The 16,469-nt window shown below is 40.5% G+C and overlaps 3 protein-coding genes across 7 annotated transcripts in view; 2 read left to right on the top strand and 1 right to left on the bottom strand.

Moving 5' to 3' along the window:
- Nucleotides 1-187: 187 nt before the first annotated feature.
- Nucleotides 188-3,093, bottom strand: polr2eb (RNA polymerase II, I and III subunit E, b). Of its 2 annotated transcripts, none has more exons than XM_045697238.1 (8): nt 2,948-3,093; nt 1,434-1,611; nt 1,162-1,277; nt 973-1,053; nt 811-869; nt 561-639; nt 396-471; nt 188-246 (listed from the first exon to the last, which is right to left on the bottom strand). In XM_045697238.1, the coding sequence occupies exons 1-7, from the start codon at nt 2,999-3,001 to the stop codon at nt 406-408; spliced, it is 633 nt and encodes a 210-aa protein (XP_045553194.1). In that variant the 5' UTR covers nt 3,002-3,093; the 3' UTR covers nt 188-246; nt 396-405. The 2 variants fall into 2 exon arrangements, with proteins under 2 accessions (XP_045553194.1, XP_014004206.1); XM_014148731.2 differs by lacking the exon at nt 2,948-3,093 and adding an exon at nt 2,064-2,438 and having other exon boundaries at nt 1,434-1,608.
- Nucleotides 2,458-8,990, top strand: gpx4a (glutathione peroxidase 4a). Of its 3 annotated transcripts, none has more exons than XM_014148734.2 (7): nt 2,458-2,607; nt 5,457-5,551; nt 5,695-5,839; nt 5,932-6,083; nt 6,535-6,559; nt 7,155-7,214; nt 8,662-8,990. In XM_014148734.2, the coding sequence occupies exons 1-7, from the start codon at nt 2,518-2,520 to the stop codon at nt 8,692-8,694; spliced, it is 600 nt and encodes a 199-aa protein (XP_014004209.1). In that variant the 5' UTR covers nt 2,458-2,517; the 3' UTR covers nt 8,695-8,990. The 3 variants fall into 3 exon arrangements, with proteins under 3 accessions (XP_014004209.1, XP_014004207.1, XP_014004210.1); XM_014148732.2 differs by lacking the exon at nt 2,458-2,607 and adding an exon at nt 3,218-3,496; XM_014148735.2 differs by lacking the exon at nt 2,458-2,607 and adding an exon at nt 4,731-5,015.
- Nucleotides 8,991-12,082: 3,092 nt separating this feature from the next.
- LOC106573576 (phosphatidylinositol 4-phosphate 5-kinase type-1 gamma) overlaps nt 12,083-16,469 on the top strand; it is a 73,906-nt gene continuing 69,519 nt past the window's right edge. Inside the window, exon 1 of one of the 2 annotated variants that reach the window (XM_014148728.2) lies at nt 12,083-12,838. In XM_014148728.2, the coding sequence (XP_014004203.1) occupies nt 12,700-12,838 (139 nt within the window). In that variant the 5' untranslated portion in view covers nt 12,083-12,699. The remainder of the gene's footprint in view (nt 12,839-16,469) is intronic. The other variant, XM_014148730.2, reaches the window with a different exon arrangement.

Consider the following 16,469-nt stretch of genomic DNA (forward strand, 5'->3'; position numbering starts at 1 on the left):
ATGTGCCCTTTGTCCTGATCTTGCCCACATTTTTAGACAACTAAAATATGCATTGCCTGGACGGTTAAACCATTTAAAATAATCATTAGAACTGGCATTGCCATACATATCTTTGGAAAGATATGTCAAAGGGTTTATTGAACAAATTAACAAAAAGCCAAACTTAATCCAAAGAGAGGCGGCCAGCTGTAGAATAATCCATGAGTTTTATTGGCTCACCCGCTGTTCCTTAGTACAGCAACATACCTAAAGGAACAAGAGCAGCATCAGAATTAACATTCTCAAAGGCCCATCTGAATAATTAAATGTATTGTCATATGAAAAATTAACACTATAGAGATGCTGGTTAGGAAAAAGCCCTAACACTGCAATCAAGATATTCACCAAGCACTCACATTGAAATCCTCACTGGACCAGCCTGTAGGTGATGTATCGTCCAGCAGTCTCACTGGGTCTGATTATCTTTACTACCTGTCACAGTAAAGAGCAACGAGAGCCAAGTAAATCACTTATTTCAGAAATGTTTTAACTACATTAGGTCGAGGAGATGGATCTTGTACCTGGCCTCTTTTCAATCCAAAGTACCGGGCCACAGGATCTCCTTGTTGGATCCTAGGCAGCTGGCTCTCCTTCAGTTTACTGAGACACAAATAAAGAAATCCCAACACAGTATCTCTACATAACTCAATCTAGTGTTAGATCAATCGATTCTCATTTGGGGTGACTATGCATGTGAAACCATTCCATAGAACACAGGATTCATACTCTATCCAGGTACGAGTTTGAAATCCATGCTGTGAAAAAGGATACTATCGTAACAGCAATTCAGACAGTTCCTCTTTTGTCATGACTATGTGTTCAGGAACTAGCTGCAACAAAATAATGACATAATCAGATTAGTTAAGTGTGCCACACAGCAGTTCAAAAGGTCTTATGACTACAATATTTCAACATAACTTTCCACCTGCTTACCTCATGCTCAGTGATGTTGATTAGAAGCTCCTGCTGCAGAAACTGTTCCAGGATGTATTTGGGGGCCATATCAACTAGAGACTAAAATTTGATGTAAAGAAGAAAAAAAAAAGACCACGGAAATGAAAAACTGAAAACAGTAGCTTGAAAAAGCAAGATCTCATGTCCAAAAACATCCACAAACCTTACCTGCTTAGCTGAAGGTGTCATTCCCATCTGAACTACAATGCAGGCACGTGTGATGTTTTCTTCCTGCATCCGCTGGCAGTACATCTTGATGGTCTTGATACCAACTTTAGGCTCCTCTACATGGGTGAAAATGAAGGGATTCAATATCGTCATAAGTTACAGGACTACAGTAATAAGTCAGCACCTGTCACTTGCTATCAAAAATGACAGTCAACATGGTCACTAGGGCCACATTTGGTCCCAATGTTGTGGCTACATTGGTAATAACATACCAGGAAAGAAAACAAACATCTGGTCTGTGGGGTCATCATTGTGTGCTACCAGGACAGTGAGATCTGTCCGTCGTGGGCGACCCTCGCTGGGTTTGTCCCCGAACTGACTTTTAAACTCATCCAAGGTCTGGTCCAACTCATCTTGGGTCACCAGGTAGCCTCTGTCATGACACAGCTGACCAACAAGGAGAGAGTTGTACAATGACGCTTTCCATGTAATGTGACAAGACAGGTCAATCATATACTGGATCCATTGAATCATAGCCAAATAGATAGGACTCATCTTTGTATCTCCATTTTTGAAGTGGTCAATGTTCTTCGAGATCAGCCAATGAAGTTGAAAGTATCACCCAGTTGACTACATTAAACTGGTGGAAGCCCTCAGCGGCGCTGCCCATGTTAGCACGGCCATTAGAGGCCTCTATCATTCTTTATGTACTAAAACTAAAGATAATTGGAGTCATTCATACTCCATTCATCATTGAACTATAGTTAGTGAATATCAATTGCTCCACCTTTGGGTATCATATTGACTACAGCTACCGACAGTTAGCTAGCTACTACTAAAGTTGATACAGCTAACGTTAGCTAGCAAACAACTCATCTCAGTAACCCATGATGGTAACCCACCTGCATGATGGTTTTCCGAATTTTCCATAGCCTATATGTTTCCTCATCGTCATCCATTGCGTTTCGATGAGATGTATTGATTAATTACCGGTGCAGTATACGATATATTAATACATGTAAGGTACTTCTCACTAGCTAATGCTAACTCACGTTGCAGTTACGCGTTATTAAGAGGGCGCGCAATGACGATGTCACCGGATATTTTCCAACAATTAATTATTTTTGACTGATCTAACCAGTCGTTAGAATTGCATTTTACCCTCTTCAAATAAATATTATGTCTTAGCACATGTAGAAAAAAAACAAACGACCGTATGAGTTAGCTCAGTCAGAGAAAAACATGCAGATTATCCAGTACAGTTATGGCACGCCCCCTAGATGCTCAAACACACCAAAGATTTGAGGACGCAGAACGTTTCCCAACAAACCCTGCACACCGAGTTTATACAACTCAATGTCGTGGCAAATTAAGCGAGTCTTAGTATTTGGGACATTGGCAAGCTGTGGACTCGTTCTTGTGATTGGATTATATTTATTCACAATGGTAGGCTATTGTATACAGTACTATGGCCATATGCAGAGTTAATTGTTGTGCTGTTGACTGTCACATAGGATGAAAGTATCACCCAGTTGACTACATTAAACTGGTGGAAGCCCTCAGCGGCGCTGCCCATGTTAGCACGGCCATTAGAGGCCTCTATCATTCTTTATGTACTAAAGCTAATTGGAGTCATTCATACTCCATTCATCATTGAACTATAGTTAGTGAATATCAATTGCTCCACCTTTGGGTGTCATATTGACTACAGTTACCGATAGTTAGCTAGCTACTACTAAAGTTGATACAGCTAACGTTAGCTAGCAAACAGCTCATCTCAGTAACCCATTATGGTTTTCCGAATTTTCCATAGCCTATATGTTTCCTCATCGTCATCCATTGCGTTTCGGTGAGATATATTGATTAATTACCGGTGCAGTATACTATATATTAATATATGTAAGGTACTTCTCACTAGATAATGCTAACTCACGTTGCAGTTGCGCGTTATTAGGAACGTGCGCAATGATGTCACTGGATATTATCCAACAATTAATTAATTATTTTTGACTGATGTAACCAGTCATTAGAATTGCATTTGTATTTTACCCTCTTCAAATAAATATTATGTCTTAGCACATGCAGAAAAAACAAACGACCGTATGAGTTAGCTCAGTCAGAGAAAAACATGCAGATTATCCAGTACAGTTATGGCACGCCCCCTAGATGCTCAAACACACCAAAGATTTGAGGACGCAGAACGTTTCCCAACAAACCCTACACACCGAGTTTATACAACTCAATGTCGTTGTGGCAAATTAAGCGAATCTTAGTATTTGGGACATTGGCAAGCTGTGGACTCGTTCTTGTGATTGGATTATATTTATTCACAATGGTAGGCTATTCTATACAGTACTATGGCCATATGCAGAGTTAATTGTTGTGCTGTTGACTGTTACATAGGATGAAACCATTCTCTCCATAGCCCTTCTGGTGTGTGCTGATAACCTGCTAACGTTGTCTATAGCAAAGGGGCCTAACTTGCAGTGCATTTATTTAGGACAATTTAGTTATGTTTGTGTGTTTTATTATGTAATTATACTGCTCTACATGATGCACTCTTCATTTGATGTCTGTGAAAAAGCTGTGTACATACAGGGTGTTCAAAGGTATTGTGTCTGGATGATCATCTGGCTGGTTTTCAGTTTAGTTATTTATTTGGTATCTGGGGTGTACACATAGGGTAGGCTATCTGGTATCACAAGTCAGGACCTCCCTGCTCCCTCATCAATCTTATCAGGTTTATCATTTACCCTGTTGGGTTTGTAAGTTGATATCATTGAGTGGTAAAGTTTAAACCAGGTGAAAGGTTCATATTTTTCGATGGCTGCACCTTATCAAAATGGTTAAATAATATATACTGAATCAATGTAGTTGCCCAAACACTGTCTTGTGCCCTCAAATTAAAAGATTGATACTCTCAGATCTCTCTCTCTCTTAGAAAATGTAAACATGAGTCTCCATGCACATCTGTTACATCTATTCTATACCATGTGATGCTAAAGATGTTATGAAATTTGATGGAATAAAGAACCTCTGAAATAGGAAAGAACGGAGGCTTTTTGAAACCCTTGTTTACGTGCTCTGCAGAATGATTAGGCTCTCTTGTGCGAGTCATTTGTTTAGACTTACAGTATGAAGAGCCTACTGTAATTGAAAATCTCTATTACACATCACAAACAGAAATTGTTTCATTGCATGCCTTTGTCAAGTGAAGGTTCATCTAGAGTTGATATGATATCCTGACAAAGGTCACAAATATAAGATCACTGCATATGGGCAATATACATCCAAATAGTTGTTGTTTAGTGAAATAGTTTTTGGACCATATTGATAGTTTTGCTCCATCCTTTTTAAAATGTTATTGTTGATGTGAAATGTTACTGTTTGTTTAGTCATAGAGAAGTACTACTGTGTTCTGTACTACTTATGTAACCTTTTGTGTTTAGCAAGGTCAGTTCCCAAAGATGAGGTTACCTTTGTCCTGTGCAAGTCACACTTTGTGTCACTTCTAGGAAGATATAACACTATCTATTGGTATGTAATGAGGACCACTGATTGTGTAGGTGTTATCATCCTTTGCCTGTCAGTGGTCAGCATAAAAGCATCCTATCAGAGAAGAATGCCATATCTTCCTAGTTATTGATTGTCAGAGTTTCATAAATTGGGGGATTAGAGTGTGTACTGTACTGAAAGGCTCAGTCAGTCAAAGGTGTGTGGGACAGAAGACTGTGTGGTCAAATCACAGGGATACTGTCACATGCGCATTCTGCCTTTTCAGTCGACCTTACTGAAAGGGAGTCATGCGTCTACTAGGATCTGCTGTCCTTTTCTCTGTCTTGCTGCAGACTTTAGTAAGATCATTGAGAAATGTTTTGGTGATATTGGCTATGGCAGGATTTCTTATGTTTACATCTGCTGTTGAATCTTTCTATCTGAGAATGTATGCCAGGTGCATATAGTGTGTTTATTGTTGGAGGGGAAATACACCCTTGTAATCAGTAACTTTGTAACACATCAATTGCTGCTTTTCTGTCATTCAAACACATTTTCGAAATATGTTATTACGTGGATTTCCGTGTAGAATGGATGAGAGCAAAGGCATTTTATTTGAATGATGACGATCACTCTGAAAGAGAGAGAGGTTTGCTGAGTTTTTCCTTTACAGTGAGTGTGAGTGAGCACACGTGTGTGTGTGTGCCTGCACACACACCAGCCAGGTACTTAAGAGCTAGCAGCAAACAGTACACTTTTAATATTTGGACTTACTCTCTTTCTTCTCACCTCTCTCGCAGTCTGCCGCGACAGAGGACGGGCAGACAGCCACATCTATTTATGACTTCTCTGCCAAGGATATTGATGGCAACGAGGTGTCCCTCGAGAAATACAGGTGAGTGGGTGAAAGAACAAGTTACTCAGCACTCCAAAATACTAAACCACAATCATAACTACAATCATGTTAAATTTCATTCACCATACCCCTTCCAAAAGCCTCTGACCTGTTCTCTCCTGTGTTTTAATGTGTTTGTGTAGGGGAGATGTTGTCATCATCGTCAACGTTGCCTCTAAATGAGGGAAAACCCCAGTAAACTATTCTCAGTTTGCGGAGATGCACGCGAAGTACGCTGAGAAAGGTTTACGTATCCTGGCCTTCCCTTCCAACCAGTTCGGGAGTCAGGTAGCTACATCTCTCTTCATCAAAACATTTTTTCTCACCTAAAACATTTCTTCTATGGCCATTTTATTACGTGTCTTATGTGTTCATTTTAGGAACCTGGCACTGAAGCTCAGATCAAGGACTTTGCTAAGTCGTACAATGCTGAGTTCCCAATGTTCAGTAAGATTGATGTGAACGGGGATAACGCCCACCCCCTGTGGAAGTGGCTGAAGGAGCAGCCCAATGGGAAAGGCTTACTGGGAAAGTAAGTGGAGACGTTTTGGAGAGACGTGTCACAACTAGCGTGATTAGACTCACATATCATTTTTGTTGGCCATGAATATAAAGTATATTTTGTTTAACCTTTATTTGACTAGGTAAGTCAGTTAAGGACAAATTCTTATTTACAATGACGGCCTACCCCGGCCAAACCCGGACGATGCTGGGCCAATTGTGCACCGCCCTATGGGACTCCCAATGGGACTCGAACCAGGGACTGTAGTGTCACCTCTTACACTGAGATGCAGTGCCTTAGACCGCTGTTAATACTTTAAATACATTATATCAAATTATTTACAAACTGCTTACTAATGCTCCGCAAAGTATTTGATAATGGCTTATATAAGCAGATATTTAGAATGTAACATGTATGAGTTTGGTTATTGTCACTGTGTTAATGATTGCTTTATCTTATGATCTTGTTTTCTTCCCAACAGTGGCATCAAGTGGAATTTCACAAAGGTAAATATTTCTTATTAGTCATCAGCAGATATCCCCATCAGCAGAAAGTTAACACAGCTGAGTAGGAGTTACCCAGAGTTATATGCCAAGCGTTTATCTCTGGTGAAAGCAAAGGTTGCTCATTGCATGCCCATTGAGTTCAATGTTATAGCCTCTGTTAACAAAATAAAATAAAAATGGTAGTCTTATTATTATGGTCTTTCTTGGCCCAGTGTCATACAAATACATACTTAAATGGAAGTATATTTCAGCATTTATGATTTGGGGAGTTGTGGGGTTAACGAATTGAAAACAAAAACACCAATTGACTATTATCAGATTTTGCCGTTAGATCATAGTTAGATTTAAAGTGATTCTCCAGAGCTTTTGTATAATTTCAGCCAGTAGTTTTGAAAGTAGTGCTCATGAGCCAAAACGGGTCCCTGAAAATTGTGCACAATTGTGTATTACGTCATCCATTTCGTATGATATGTTAATTTAAAAAAAATATTACATTACAATATGTTATGAATATGTAAGTGTTTTTAATCCCGGACTGAATCTTTAATGCAGAATGAGTTTCAATGTCCATTGCTTCTTCTCTCTGTATTTGTAGTTCCTGATCAACAGAGAGGGCCAGGTTATGAAGAGATATGGACCAATGGATGATCCCAGTGTAAGTCAATGACTGTAATTACAGCACAGGCCTATGATGGGCTCACTGACACGTCCATGTGATTTGGCACTCAGCCATAACTTCAGGGCTGGCCTGGAATAACCCTCTCCATCATTCTGCCTTGTGACTTTGCCACTGAAATGATGCATTATCGACCATTTATAAATGCTTCCTGGAAACCTTTTTATGTGAATAAAACCCTGTAAATTGGCAGGAGTGGGTGGGGGGCACAATCCTCTATCAAGCACACAGAAAATTTGAATATAGGGCATGCTTTCTTTAACGGCTGCTCAAACATGGTATATCTCTCATAGTGTCTCTCCTGAATGGGACATCCAATACACCACAAGTGTCTATAGCTGGCTACTGTTATGGCTCTTATCTAACAAATGAAATCCAATTATATTAAATACATATAAGGAGAGAAACATAACTGAAAATCAACTAAAAGACATGGATGCTGGAATGGTGTCCTCACTATATGATAGGGTAGTGACTCATAATATAAAACATCTACCTGGTATGAAGGTCTGGGAGAAGGACCTGCAAAGTTCAGGGCTTAAAATGGGATTGGACCACGATATGGGGCAATATTTTTGCCTCTTCTAAGAGCCTTGCCCATCAAGCTATTCATTTTAAATTTTCTCAAAGGTTTTATTTTACCCCAGAGTGAAGGTTCAAAATGAAGCTTGTGGATAGTGATGTGTAATAAATGTACCCAATCTGAGGTGGGCAATTATATGCTTTGGAGCGGTTTACCGGTAAAGTCTCTGGGTTCAAGTGTTTTAAATGGTTTTCTTGGCAGGAGCCTACCTGCTTTCCCATCCCTCCTGCTGGGTTGTAGCTCTAGCATTTCCTTATCTTATCCCTCAGAGGCAGATTGTTATGGGTGCATTAACAGCAGGCAAAAAAACTATTCTAAGGAGTTGGTTTGAACCTGCTATTGCCCTTTGCAGATGTTGGTTGTTTATGTACTAGGATATTGCGCAGCTGGGAAGATCCACTGCCAGACTGCGTGGGGCCAAGCCCGAAACTCTGGTCAATTGGTCATATGCTGCCTCCCACTTGCAAAACCTAATTTAACAACAATGTTTGGTCTTGTGGATGGGATTGCCCTGCTCTGTCTACCTTTAATATTCCTATGTGGCTCTGGGTTGGTAGCCTTTGAGATTGAAATTTGAACAGGCTGATTGAATTTGGAAATACTGAAACTTATTTGTTTTTTGTTTGGTTTTGTCCTTATTCATTTGTATCCTTTTGTTTTTGTCTTTGTTTTTTCATTTAGTTTTTTTCTCCCTATTGAACTGTACATTTTTGCAAGTATTGTATCTTGAAACTGTAATTGTCTTAGGACATGCAAGAAAAACAAATAAATCATTGTTCAGAAGAAGAAAAAAAAGAGACATGGATGTAATTCATCATACGTATTTCTTCTCCTTCCTTTCAGGTGGTGGAGAAGGATCTTCCTAAGTACCTGTAATTCTTCCATGACTGACTGACTAATGCACTCCACCCCCCCGGTCAGCCAATGGGTGTGAGGGGGTCTATTTCCCAGACCAGTGACGGTCTGTCCGCAAACCCGCCTGACGGACAGGACAGACCTGATGAAAATGGCGTGCAACCCCCTGGGAGGACCCCCCTATACCCAGACAGTACATCGGAGAGGAACCCTGACCTCTACAACTGTTCCCTTTGAATTCTTAAAACTGAATGTGCATAATTAAAAATATGATCTTAATGTCATATTCTATAATAAACTGAACTATTTTGTGCTAATTCTGTTGTCAAGTGTGTTTATTGTCAATGGGGAATGCGTCTTTCAACGACTTTGTTACTTGTTTTGAATTCCCATCACATACTACACAAGTAGAACAGTAATAAAACCATGGTTCCTGTTACTAACCTGTTTTGCTTTGCTGATGTTTTGCCAGGAGTTGATAATGTGGACAAGGTTGTTCCATGTGATGCAACAAGAAGTTCAAGTTAGTGATTACCTAAAAAGGAAAAAGTAATTTAGATTTACCACCTGAGAGCAGTCCTTCATATATGAGTGGTAGTGCTTGAAATTGAATTTGTGAATCTGTTCTGCTGAAATAAATGTTGTTACACTGCCCTCTACTGGATTTGAGAGCAAAAATAGTGCTAGCATAGTCACTCGCCAGTCATCCCTTTGCTCTGTTGACAGAGACTGTTGGCCACTGAGTTCATACTTAAGTAATAAGGCCCGAGGAGGTGTGGGCTGGATACAGCCCTTAGCCGTGGTATATTGGCCATATACCACAAACCCCAGAGGTGCCTTATTGCTATTAGAAACTGGATACCAATGTAATTAGAATAGTAAAAAAAAGAATTTTGTCATACCGTCAGGGGCGAAAATCTGATATCAACTTTGGAGGGGACAATTACATGACATTTTCTCAAGAGCAATTCCTGAGGGGGGACACCAAAAGTAGTGCTGTAACACATAGCCTACATTGTAATATGGTAAATGTATATTGAGGAACCAAAGAAATAAGGTGTTTGCCGTACTCCTAACTACCGGTACCCAAAACTACACAAATAATCACAACAGCAATACCATTGCCTTTAACACATCTTAGTTCAGTCACCAGTTTAAGTTGAGAGTGGGGGTATCCATGGCATTTTCCAATTATGTTCCTATTTTACAAGTCAAAAAAATTGAGAACCTTTCATAATGTTGCCAAACAAAGACTCAACAAACTTACCTGAGACTCCCTGTCTCTGCCAGTCTGTCCCTGCATATCTGTCCCCAACTCTGCTGTCTGTGTGCCATCTGTTGCCTGCTCTGCCTAATGACATCATTGTGAAACATTTCCATTAGAATTTCATTTCTTTCTTATGAACATTTTATCAACTAGTCTTTGAGATATTAGGCTACTAGGGTTCTTACTATGCGTTTTGGTGTATTGAAAAATACTCTATTTTTCTGCCATTTTTCTACCTGGCTGGCTGGCTGGCTACACACACACACCGTGTGTAGGTTATTTACAGTAGGAGATGGGCTTCTATCATCTTCTATCATTCTATTTGGGCTTCGATCTAAAAGGTAGCTAGCAAATGTGAAATGGATTAAAATGACAAGAGTTGACAGCTGTATGAGTTCACCATTTACACAACATATGCTGCAACCTTTTGTAATTGTAATAGTTTGTTTCATATTGGCTGGCTTCCAACAATAGCTGAATTTGCAAAGCTAGCGAGCACCAATTCAGTTTCAGTGGTGTTTGCTATAATCTTTGCTACCCGGGTTAAATAAAGGTGAAATAAAATAAATAAATAAAAGTTCCCTTGCGACAATTTAGCTTTTGCAACGAGACCATTAAATATATTTAAGACAATGGTAGAAGAGAGTAGTTCTGTTCAGTTTGGACTTCAGTTTATTGCTAAGCTTATCACAGGGACTTTGAAGCACTAACTTACATCATCTGCATGCTGACCTTGGAATAAATTGACGATAGCAAAGATTCCATCTTTGACGACGCCACATAAATGGAATAGGTACTAGCTAGCTTAATAGTTAATATTTGCGCGCTAGCTCTGCATATTCAGCTAGTGTGTGTGCGCGATTGACTAGATTAACCTCACGTCAGTTACATTCATTGAGTGCCTTTCAGACAGTAGACACGACCCCTCTGTTACCTTGCCAACTAAGGAACTGGCAGTGGATCAAACCATTGTGAGGCAAAGGGTGGGGGGGGTCGCAATCTTTTGAAACTTAAAAACGCGCTATTAAGTGTCTATAATCAGCACAATTGCTTTCATTGCGTATTATTAATATTATTTAAATTACATAGTTATGTTTCAGTGATATATTGGGGGGGGGACAAATCATATTTTCCCAGGATGGCGGGGTCGTGTCCCCCCGTCCCCCCCCGGATTTCCGCCCCTGCATACCGTGGTATACGATCTGATATACCTCGGATTTCACTCAGCCAGCATTCAGGACTCGAACCACCCGGTTTATAATTAAGCAATAAGGCATAAGGGGGTGTGGTACAGTATATGGCCAATATACCACGGCTAACGCTTCAAACACACCGATAGCGTCAAAGCGTAAAATAGCACGCAGCATCATCTGGATATGTATGAAACAAAAGTTCAACATTCACCTTCTGCTACCATTTCTGTCAAGCCGTCTACGCATAGGTTTGATAAATCCAATGTATGCACCACACCGAACACACTGCAACTGCCTCTGCAATGCAATGCTGCAAGGCAAACACCGCGTTTCATTGGAAATGAATGTAATTCTGGTTTACCAAAATGCATTGACGCTGTCGGCGTTTTCGAAGCATAAGGGCCTGGATACAGCCCTTAGCTGTGGTATATTGGCCATATACCACACACCCCTGAGGTTGCCTTATTGCTATTAGAAACTAGTTACTAATGTAATTAGAACGGTAAATAAATATTTGTTGTCATACCCGTGGTATACAGTCTGATATACCACTGCTTTCAGCCAACCAGCATTCATGGCTCGAACCACACAGTTTATAATTACAAAATAACACTCATGATGAATCTGCATTTGATTAATAATCTACATTAAGACCAGTCCGATTTAATCAAGTTCTGTAGCTGGACTAGATGGACTATGGACGGTCAGGTTAGTTCGAAATGCAGTTCACAACAACAGCTCTTCTTTCAGTTGATTAAATTAAGAAGAGCCCTTTGCCGACCAGAATAACTTGAGGACCTGATAGTTGACAAAATAACAACAAAGCCCAGCCATTCTATAATACCACAAATGCTATTTTCCTTTTAACTCTCCTACCAAGAAGAGCAGAAGCCTTCAAGCATCTGCAGGTGCCTGTCAGTCATTCTGCAACCTGAGGTTTTTCGATGATGGAAGAGGAGCAGTGCCTCATCAAGGTGCCAAGGATATCAGACATCAAAGGCAATCCCTGGCTTTTGTTGATGGGATCAATCAATATGTTAGTCTGAGTATTCCATCTTTGTGCAGAATACATGCGTCAATAGATTTGGTCATCATCCATTTTGAAAGGTCATGGACAGGGGCGAAGGTCGGTAGCTAGCCGCCCTTTTTGAGGATAAAACTTTTTTTCCTCGTCAATTAAAAGAGGAAGGATTCAATCAAAGCATTTAATTTGGTTTATTGTAGCTATATTTCATTTATCCTTGCCTTGCACAGGAGAATGCGTGACGTACAGCCAAGTCAATGTCAGCAGTTCTTCAAGAATCAGTCGGAGGGAGACAGAATGCACAGCATCAAGCCAGCAACAGCAGCAAGTGCAGTCGAACCGAGAGGACCTGTGCCGCCGACGAGCTGATAACCACTGCACGGATGCCTGGTCCATAACGGATATCACACTGAATTTATTGTTTTAATTTCATCGTATGGTTTAGCTGTAGGACGTTGAATAACAACCGTTATTTTTCTCCGAATCGCACCATCGCTGTTGGTCTTTCATTCGGAGGGCTTGCCCTGTCTCCGGGAGTCTGGATGGAAGCAGCACTGCCAGGAGCTGAGGGAGCGGTTGGGCTGTCAGAGGCCAGGGAAGCGAGTCCATTTTCCGGGGCCACAGCATCCGAGGATGCGGACACTGTCATTGGAGTAAGCTATGGAATGGATAGCGACTTCGGTAACTAAATATTTGTATTGATTGTAGCTATATCTGGCATTGTATTAGCTAGCTGTATTGATGCAGTTCCATCCGTGGCTGTGGGTCTGTGTTTCATCTTCTTTTAGCCAGGTAACATGGCTAGCTAGCCATGCAAGGGATATAAGTAAGCTATGCTAGCTAGCTGCTAGCCACACTGACTCAGCTAGCTAGCGTGTTAGGCTGACTGTCATTGAGATTACAGCTTGCAGCAAGCTAACTCACTGAATGCCACATCAATTTCATTTCATACAAGGTGAAAATAAGTAATTTGTCAAATGTGTAACTTTGGCATTAGCAAGCACCCGACAATTCATTGATGAAGAAGCGTGTCAGTAGTAGTGAGGAGTCGATCGACTCCCATTTCTGGTTGTCAAGATAGCGGAATCGACTCCTAGGATTCAGTATTTTAGCAATTTAGGAAACTATTTGCCGTACACAAACTCTAGCATCTTTCACAGCAAAGAAAGAGCAAGATAGCAAGAGATGGGAGGGGGCACAGCCAGGCACGGGTAGACGTGTCCGCCACCAGGCAGACCGTCAGAACCGTGCATTGGTAATAAGAAGATGTAGACTATCGCAATGCTGTGTCGCCATTTCTTGGCTTGCAATGTCTCGCGCAAGTTCACGAGGAGCAGGCGAGGGAACGCGAGTCGGGGCAGTCAGAACCACATCTTTAATCTGTATCTAGAAATGTCTTGTCTAGCATAGCAATGCCTCGTAAATTATCCAAAAACATTAACGTGTATATTAGGCTATCAATGAGTATGGCTACGCTGTTCTTCGTGATGCCAGTGAATTGAAGTTGAACATCGGCAAATGCATCAGTTTAATTAGCCCTACATGTGTGATTAAAAACTATTGTGCCCAGTTAATTTAATGAAACCCTGGCTGTTGATGTCCTAGGTCAGGGCTCTCCAACCCTGTGTCACCCCAACCCCAGTTATAACTAACCTGATTCAGTTTATCAACCAACAAATGATTGAATCAGATGCGCTAGATTAGGTTTGGAGTGAAAACCTACAGGTTAATAGCTCTACACGAACAGCGTCGGAGAGACCTGTCCTAGGCAATAGATCGCAAAGCATCATCCCCGCTAAACTTTTTGGAAATGGCAAATTTTAAACTTTGTCATCCAGTTTCTCACAATTGCAAATACGACTCAGCAACCCAAATTAGCAGGATGGGGGGAATTGTTATTAGGAAAATCGTCTACCATGGATTGCTAAAATAATGATTATGATCGCAATTCATCAATTGACATTTTATGGGGAGACCTATACATTTGACAGCCAAGCCCGAGTTATCCGTCTAGCCTATTATCGTCTAGACATGACTTTGAAATATTTTCACACCTACAATAAAAAACACACGGCTTCCGTTATGAGTCTATTATTAGATTTTTTTTAAAAAGACAGCAGAAATATCACAGAAATATTCTAGTTTCTACACATCACCTAGGCCATTTATATGCTAAATTGATGAGCAAATGGGCAGCATCATGCTCATGTCAGTCCTCCAGAACGCAAATGTAGTCTTCCTAGTAAATCTGCAATAATGAGTTGGTGTGTGCGCATCCGTTTGTGTATTTTGGGAGTCGAGCAAGAGTCGACTCCTACGACTCAAGGCCAAAAATCCTGGAGCCGTGCACCACTGACTGACAGTGACGCCGCCCTGTAGCGTGTACAATATGGGCAGGTATAGTTTAGCTGTCTAGCTAGCTACTATCTTTGAAATAAATCTGAAGAATGCATTCAAGGATTTGAAAAGAAAACGCCTTGTTTTATTCATAACATTTTTTCCCCCAGTTTGTCTTATTTTTCTAATAACTGTATGCAATACTTGCCTGCCTGATCCGAGTTCTACCCAGGCCATGATTCTATAGGTCTACTTTGAGGTATACTTGAAAAGAAAAGGAGAGCTGCACACTCTAGGAGCTCAGATGCAATCATTTAATAACCTTATAACCAATGTTTCGACAGACAAGCTGTCTTCATCAGGGTATAACTTTGAGGTATAGCCTAGGTTACCTATACTGTAGTCTATTCAGAAAGATTAAAAAAAAGGTTATGTATGATGGCTGTGCTGCAATGTTTACAATCCTCTGCAATGGCCAGATGAGAACATTTCATATAGCTGAATTTGAATACACAGTCTAGGTTTTCTCCTCTTGCTATTTTTCTTGACTGTCAACACTGTGGACTGATTCCAAATCCCTTCATCCGACAGTGCCAGAAACCCACTTGATTAAACCTTTTCTGCATGTCTTCTCTTCTGTTGAGGGCTCTGGAAATAATGAGGTTTGTGACGGTTTGGCTCATCTCTGAAATGTTGGTGATAATGTCTTTAAAATCACTTTTCTTATCACTGTATTTTTGGAAGCAAAACTGATGGTTGAAAAAAGGAATTTGCCTACTAGGCCATTGCAGTTCCTTATTATCTGTATTTTTGTACGTTTGTTGATGTGATCTCATTTAATCTGTTTTAGCCAGGGAATACGATGATAAATAGCGTCATTGCTAGGCCTAACTCTGGCAATTTGACACTGATGTGAGAACTACAAATACTGAGTAATGTGCAATGCTCCTGTCAACTAAATGAGGTGAATATATTTCTGAAATTCACCCCAGCCCAGTTTCACTTTTTGGGGAGATTTATTGATACATTACACATTTCTGAAAGCACAAGCTCGTATTTCACATTAAAATGTGGGCCTAACTTTATTTACAGTGCAGTCAACATGCATTTCATGTCACATAACATACTTTATTAGCGGTTGCGTAATAGCAGAATGTGCTACGTCGGGAATGTGTGCAATGGATTTCCTCCTAACGTGTGTGTATGTGTGGAGTTGCTGAGCCAGCTGTGTCAGTCCTTTTATGTTATGTTCATTTCTCTACCAGCTGGTCCTCTTTCAATCTTCCAGCTTTGACATACAGTTATCATGTCCCTTGTGAGAAAAGCGCTGACTCTGACAAGAGGCAAGGCAATACTTCAGGACAAGACTCCCATGAATCAGTCTAGGGAGGGGCATGCAGGAGTGTTGCTGCTCAGCTATGGGTGAAAATAAAAGTTCAGTTTGAGTGTGCACATTGCACTGAATGTACAGGAATGCTTGCATGGAGATCTTCACACAAATTGTTTTCTTATGTAGAGAAGTGTAGACTAAACGGAAGCCATGCTATTCTGCCACTGGGATTTGTACTAGTACAGTATATCCTATTGCAGAAATAGGCTAAGATAGAGCTGGGACGGTAAACCAAAAATGATCGACACTGACCATTTTGCTGATATCGTTTATGATAATATACTGAACAAAAATATAAACGCAACATGTAAAGCGTAGGTCCCATGTATCATGAGATGAAATAAAAGATCCCAGAAATGTTCCATACGCACAAAAAGTTTTTCTCTCAACTTTTGTGCACAAATGTTTACATCCCTTTTATTGAGCATTTTTCCTTTGCCAAGATTTTCCATCCACCTGACAGGTGTGGCATATCAAGAAGCTGATTAAACAGCATAATCATTACACAGGTCCACCTTGTGCCGGGGACAATAAAAAGCTCTCCAAAATGTGCACACAACGCAATGCCACAGAAGTATTTTTATT

Source organism: Salmo salar, chromosome ssa16 (genome assembly GCF_905237065.1).
Source record: "Salmo salar chromosome ssa16, Ssal_v3.1, whole genome shotgun sequence".
Lineage (NCBI taxonomy): Eukaryota > Metazoa > Chordata > Actinopteri > Salmoniformes > Salmonidae > Salmo > Salmo salar.